This window comes from Lissotriton vulgaris, chromosome 5 (genome assembly GCF_964263255.1).
Source record: "Lissotriton vulgaris chromosome 5, aLisVul1.2, whole genome shotgun sequence".
NCBI lineage: Eukaryota > Metazoa > Chordata > Amphibia > Caudata > Salamandridae > Lissotriton > Lissotriton vulgaris.
In genome coordinates this window covers 1,811,124,540-1,811,131,232 of record NC_141693.1, presented here as the reverse complement: position 1 = coordinate 1,811,131,232, position 6,693 = coordinate 1,811,124,540, and the positions used below count along the sequence as shown (strand labels likewise).

General features: G+C 45.0%; 1 protein-coding gene across 1 annotated transcript; it reads right to left on the bottom strand.

Moving 5' to 3' along the window:
- Positions 1–2,692: 2,692 nt before the first annotated feature.
- Positions 2,693–4,972, bottom strand: LOC147717271 (uncharacterized). The gene is made up of 2 exons (XM_086919849.1): positions 3,646–4,972; positions 2,693–2,781 (listed from the first exon to the last, which is right to left on the bottom strand). The coding sequence occupies exons 1-2, from the start codon at positions 4,970–4,972 to the stop codon at positions 2,693–2,695; spliced, it is 1,416 nt and encodes a 471-aa protein (XP_086775975.1).
- Between the last annotated feature and the right edge of the window lie 1,721 nt (positions 4,973–6,693).

Sequence of the window (6,693 nt, the reverse complement as noted above, 5' to 3'; positions counted from 1 at the left end):
TGAGAGATCTAAACATGACCTGGTTCCTTTCATTCAGACCGATATGGCAAAATTGCATCTTACCTGTACTACGATGTATGCTATGCGGAGATGAGTGCGTGTTGGACACCTGTCTTGCACTTCCATCAGCAGTACCAATGGATATCAATACTTTGCTAAGTCCGATAACGGCTCACGCATTGTGTTGTCCCCAGCGGCTACCAATCCTGATGACGGCATTCGTTGAGACTCCTATACTACGACTAGGTGGTAACAGTGGAGCGAGTGACAAAAGCAACATCACCCAGGTACGACCTTCTGTGAGCATTGCTGATCCAGCCTTTGATGACAGCAATCATTCTCACACCTGCCAAGTTACAGCACTATCGAATTTGGTCGAACTGTCACCTGATTTTGTAGACCAATTCTGATATGATGTTCTCACCCGAACAGAAATAATAACTTTAGAGAAGCATTCCGACACATAGCGTTCCCATGAACTCTGAATTCGGCCTTCAGTTTTGAACAACAAAAACTGCTAAAAGCGTTGGAACTCTATTTTCCCCGTTCAAGCAATAATTCTTTTGAATTGAACACTTTTTAATATTCACCTTTTTTCTGGCACGAAAAAATTCTTTGCTTAAAGTAAAACTATTCATAGAGAACAGAGCTTCTACTTCTATTTCTATATACATCTAGAGACATAATAATTTTACACCAGCCTCTAGCACATTTTACTGCAATGCATTTATATGTGATGAAATTATCTCGCCCTTCTTCTGTATTCAGAGATATTTCATGTGTAATTCTTTTTGCATAATCGTTCATTGATTTCATATGCTATAATTTTTGAATGATTTCTATGCTTCAAAAACGTACGGTACCTAATTTTTCACGTATTACAAATACGCCTATTTCAAATGCATATATGTATTTTGGGGTGGGCAATGTTACACATGCATCTTATTGCTTTAGTTTTAGTAATTTGATGGACATGAATTTGTGGAGTGGGTGTCGCGTTCTAATCTAGGACCCTGATCGATACTGTGACCTTATGCCCCTATTCGGCTATAAATCCATTTATTCCCTATATTGGCATAACCGTTCAAGTGCAATATATTCAGAAACTCATCTCTGGCCTCACACGAACAGAGCCACATTTCAGAATCGCTTTCTCTGCCACTTCCTTTGCAACCAATTAGTGCAATGACATAGCAGAAGTTACTATCTAAGATTCCTAGATTAACACTCCGAGTTCTTCAACAAGATAAAAACTCAGCAACCTGGAAATCCCCGCTTGCTATGTTTTGATTAGTAATAGAACTCTAATGAGCACTGATAGACGATCACTTCCTAGTGACATCTTTATTGACGTCTTATGTCCAAAAACTTACGTCAAACAAGGCACCTTTCAGGTATAAATATTACCAACGTTGCCTTAAGCAAACGCTGTCTCGCTGCTGCTGAAGTTGCTGTTATGCTGATGATACCATAGCTGCTATCGCTGCTAACTAGCGAACAATGGTGTGGTGAACCTAGGAGCTGAACAGCCGTCCCCTGCAAGAGCCCAGCAGATGCAAGCTGCCCACGGACGCTGCCCCTCCTCCTCCTCGACGCGCTGAGAGAGAGACGCTGTCTTTTCTCCTGCAGAGAAATCCAGCTCCGGCGTTTCTAGTCTAGCCTTGCGGGTGACTGGGATATCGACCCCCTGAAGGAGATACCAGACCTCCATCATTCTATTCCAGAGGTATGGTGTTGACTAAACCCTTAGAGAGAATTCTTGAAGCAAACCTTGGCAAAAGCAACTTAACTTAAAGCTACTTACTTACTCCCCTCCCAAGTATTAGGCTTAGGTCACGTACACTGGGGTAGACGTAGTTAGAAGCACCAGTTGAGTATTTTAGCCTAATGTATATATGAATGTATATATGTTTTATTCATTTTAAACCATTGTATGGCTAAGAAACCATATCAATGCTTTTACAGTATTATTTCGCAATACTCATCTTACTGTACGTACTTTTTATAATAACAAGTCTTGCTATTGTGGCAATTCATTTCTCTTGTACGAGAAGAAAGACTGTTCAATAAATGTTACCTTTTATTGAAAACGCCCGTCTCTCTATTCTCTTCATATTGTGAAAGTAAACTGCACAACCACTGACTGAGTAAAAAAAAACTGTCTATTGTTTCACACAACCCTATAGATTGACTCTTATCTGAGGAGCAAAGTTGTCATGTTGCACGGTTGTTGGAAAACTGAATCCCTTCTTGGCTGTGCCAGGGAAGCTGATCACTTCCTATTCAGTCAAGAAAGTTTCCAGTGACCTCTGAGCTAGTTGGTAACAAACCCAATTAAGTTTAGCATAGTCAGTAGAGGCCTGGAAGATCCGCACTTCTACGTCGATACCACTGTTTATGTTAATCCAATGCGCAGGGCCTATTGGGAAAATAGGAACTACACTACAACAGTTGATGTGCAACCTGGACTCCTCTGATGACCATGTACCTCCAGTCGAGATTGGTCCACAACGGGCTCCCCAACCCGAAAGGCTTGCATCGGATTCTAATACAAGATCTGGGGCATTGGCGAAAATTGTGCGCCCGTTCCACGCATCTAAATGGTCTATCCACCATTGAAGTTCGGTGCGGGACTCTGAATCTAGGGCGACTAGGTCTGCGTAGGCAAGGCCTTGGCGAAGATGCCTGATTTTTAGGCGTTGAAGAGCGCGATAGTGGAGAGGACCTGGGAAAATGGCCTGAATGGAGGAGGAAAGAAGACCGACAATCCTGGCCAGGGACCTGAGGGATATAAGGGACGACTGAAGGACTGAAGCAATCTCCGCTTTGATTCTGGAAACTTTGGGAAGGGGCAGGCGGAGGGAAGCGGCCACTGAGTCCACGAGGAAACCCAGGAACTCCATGTTTTGAGACGGAGTCAAAGAAGACTTCTCTGTGTTGACAAGAAAACCTAGGTCCAGAAGGAGAGACTGAGTTGTCTGCAGATCGGACAGAAGAGAGAGTCTGTCGGCATTCAGGATCAGAATATCGTCCAAGTAGATGATAAGTCTGATTCCGAGAGAACGGAGAAAGGCAACCACTGGTTTCAGAAGTTTTGTGAAGCACCAAGGTGCGGAAGAAAGACCAAAGGGGAGAGAGGTAAAACAGTAGGTCACTCCTGACCATTGAAACCGGAGAAACTTCCAATGTGAATGATGAATGGGAACCGTGAGATAGGCGTCTTGAAGGTCCAAACGAACCATCCAATCTTTGGGACGTAGGGTGTCCCGTAAATGGAGAATCGTCTCCATCTTGAAGTGGCGATATATCACAAACTGGTTGAACCACTTCATATTGATGACAGGACGCAGTTTCTTGTTTTTCTTTTGGACAAGAAAAATGGAGTTTAGAAAGCCGGAAGAGTCGTAAGGAAAAATCTGAATGGCCTGTTTTTGGAGAAGGGAAAGAATCTCGTTTGAGATTAGAGCGGCCATATGGGAGGAGAAGACAAGAGTGGGGGGAGGAGGTCTGAAGAGGAGGAGAGGAGAACTCTATTAGGTAACCTTGAACAGTGTTGAGTACCCATGGATCTGAACTGATGGTGCGCCATTTTGACAGAAACAATTGTAGACGGCTCCCTACAGGAGGGGAAGAAGAAAGGCTTACCTTGCTGGTTGGAGTTGGAATTGCGGTAGGTTTTCTGGCCTCTACCTCTGAAGCCACTGCCTCGTTGTGGGTAGAACTGAGGCTTGTATTCTTGGGAGGAGTTGAAGGAGCCTCTGGAGCCTTGGTTATAAGGACGGCCGGAAGAGCGACCCCTGCCTCGTCCGGCCCGTCCAAAAACACAAGGGGCAAAGACCTTCTTGATAGACTGCTGAGCCTTGTCGAGGGAGGCAAAAGTCGAAACAAACCTACTTGGGTCACGGACCAGGTTATCTCCAAAAAGGAGGCCATTGGCTTTGGGACCAGGATCCATAGGAGCAAGGTTGGCAAGTTTGGGATCCAGCTTGATTAGAAGTCCTTTACGACGTTCGTGGGTAATGGCAGAGTTGGCATTGCCTAGGAGACAGAAAGCCCGTTGAGCCCACATGGAGATATCATCTGCAGAGAGGTGCGAACCTTCCAAACGGGCTGTTTCCGCCATGTCCAAAATGCGGGCCAGAGGACCCACAATATCCAGCACCTTGTCCTGACAGGAGGACCACGCCTTATCTACCCCCTTACGGGGGTCTTTGCCAAACTTTGAAAAGAAAGTGAGGAGGGGTTGATCAATGGAGGGAACTTGGGTGATTTTTTCAGGCAAAGAGGGTTTGGGACACTCAGATTTGAGTCTAGACCTCACAGCAGTCTCCAGTGGGAGGCACAAACGAGCTGAAATATATTCACCTACGTGTTGTGAGGGGAGCCATTCGGTGGAGTTGGGGTGCCGAATGGAGGAGGGGTGGAACATAGGGAGACCTTCTGAATCAAAAACTGGTTTGAAAGCAAAAGAGTCTGACTTAGAAACTTTGGGCGGGGGGGAAAGGGGGTCAGCCACATCAAAAACATCAAATAAGTCGTCAGCATCAGCCATGTCATCGTCTGTGTCCAAGACGGTGGAAATAACCCATTTTTTAATTGGTGACTCTGCGTGCTTTGTCTTATGCTTTTTCTTGCCCTCGGAACCAACAAACCCCTCCTTGACAGGAGGCCTGGGAGGCACCACGTCCTCATCCATATGCGAGTGAGACTCGCTCATCAACAATGACAACTTTTTAGTAACATGCACGGGAGCAGAGTGATCCACCTTACGTTTTCTGCTATCCCCCGCAGAATGGGCCAAAGCCTTGGACATTAGGCTGAGCATAGAATTCTCCATTGTTTTTGACATTCGTTTCATGGAAATTTCCAAAGCCTGCTCCACAGAATTATTTATAAATTTGCTTAAGTCTTTTTTGAAAGACCCAGAATCCTCCTTGGAGGGACATTCCTCAGAGGAACTGTCGTGTTCCATCATTAGTTTTGGAAAGGAGACAAAAAACGGGACAGAAAGGGTTAAAAACGGAAGCAAGGCACAGTGGGCGTGTGCGGGGCGGGCTTAGGGCAGGCGGGAGGCAGGACTACTAAATATCGGCAGAGGACCAAGTCGGAAGCTGCAGGAGCTCCGAGGCGGCATGCAGAAAAGAGTTAGGCAAGGTGAGGAAAAGCGCAAGCAGCGCGAGGCACGGGGCCGGGCGAAACCACCGGCAGCGAGGGAAAAAGGGAGGGGGGGGGCCGCTGACAGACCGCGAGCGGTCGGAAACGTGCAAAAGTGACAGGAGAACGCGCCGCAGCGCGAGGAGGCAAACTCTGAAAAACAAACAGAAAAGCGAAGGCAAAACCAAATACCCAGCAATAAACAGTTATAACAATGCAATATAAATACTGGGAGCAAAGATAAGAACACTTATCTGACTGCGAGCAGCAAGAAAAGAGAAAGCTGCGCAGTCAGTATGTGTTCTTATCTGTTTACACGGTGCTGATTGGCTAATGTACTAACGTTTTTTCTCGTTCCCATGGCCCAGTTCTCGCCTGGCCCTCTGGGAACTGTAGTTTTTTCACTTATTTGGCTGCTATTGTAATAAACGCAAGAATAGAATGCATAATAGGAGCCTCCGGTCTTGCCATAAAATTGTGTGCTGTGGAATTGAATTGTGTGTTGGTAGATATCCCGGCTCATCGTTTCTATTTTTAATTGTCTAAATGATTAAACCGTGTTGTCTAGCCGGGCAGGAGGCCACCTTTCCTTCTATGGGCTTGTAGAGGAGGCGGATACGCTTCCAGTGCCTCTTCCCTGAACCTTCAACTAAAGTTGCAAACTCGAGTACAACTGACAGAAAACCTCTGATCCTCGGCAAATCCATATTATGCAAAATAAGGGCGGTTTGAAAACAGAAAAAGCATGGATGAGACTGTTAACCACTTGGATGCTATGGTGCTTCTGGTGCCACAATGTAATTTCCATTGAAATCAATGGAAACTCCATGACGAGTTACCCTTGTCATTAGCGGCGAAGAGGTTAAGAACACTCGATAGGCAATTGAAGTTCAGACTTTTATTTAACTCAGTCCAACCCAGCTGGTGACAGGCAGGGGTGAGGGAGGGGACATAGGTTACACTTCGAAGACCGCACTGGAACAATGCAATATGGTATAAACACAACACAAACTCAAAGTAACTTTATTACCAAGGTTAGTTTTGATCATTGGTCCCAACGAAGAACATAACCAACGGATGAATGAATGAATGGAGGTTCGACATTTACACAGCTCTGTTTAAAAGCTTTTATCGTATACAACTGTTGCAGAAATGCGATTCACGTGTTCATCTTATTCAATTCTTATAAACCGCAGGAAAGCTTTTTCAATCACAGAATCAGGGATATATAGCTCAAGAAGCGTTGTTACTCACTCACGCAGACCATCTTGTGTTTGTTGTTAAATCCCAATTACTCCTTACACAGAAATGTTTCCCGTAGGCACTTGCGGGGCCTATCTATGTTCACTGATAGTAACAAGCAAGAAAAAAACTGAGTGATTGGAGTGATTACCTCAGTGACCTAGAGATGAGCGCTTTTTTATTTTTTAATCAAAGTACCATTTCATCACAAAGTTGCTCGTCCGCTCTACAACACATATTAAAAACCATAACAAAGACTATAGCTCTATCTAAACACTAACGCCCCAAAAGAGAGGC

What these genes read in the sequence shown, in the direction of transcription:
- LOC147717271 (XM_086919849.1), bottom strand. Translation starts at nt 4,972, where the DNA reads ATGGAACACGACAGTTCCTCTGAGGAATGTCCCTCCAAGGAGGATTCT. An exon ending in TTCCAACTCCAACCAGCAAG is followed by an intron (nt 2,782 to 3,645) that starts GTAAGCCTTTCT and finishes TATATCCCTCAG; the next exon opens with GTCCCTGGCCAGGATTGTCG.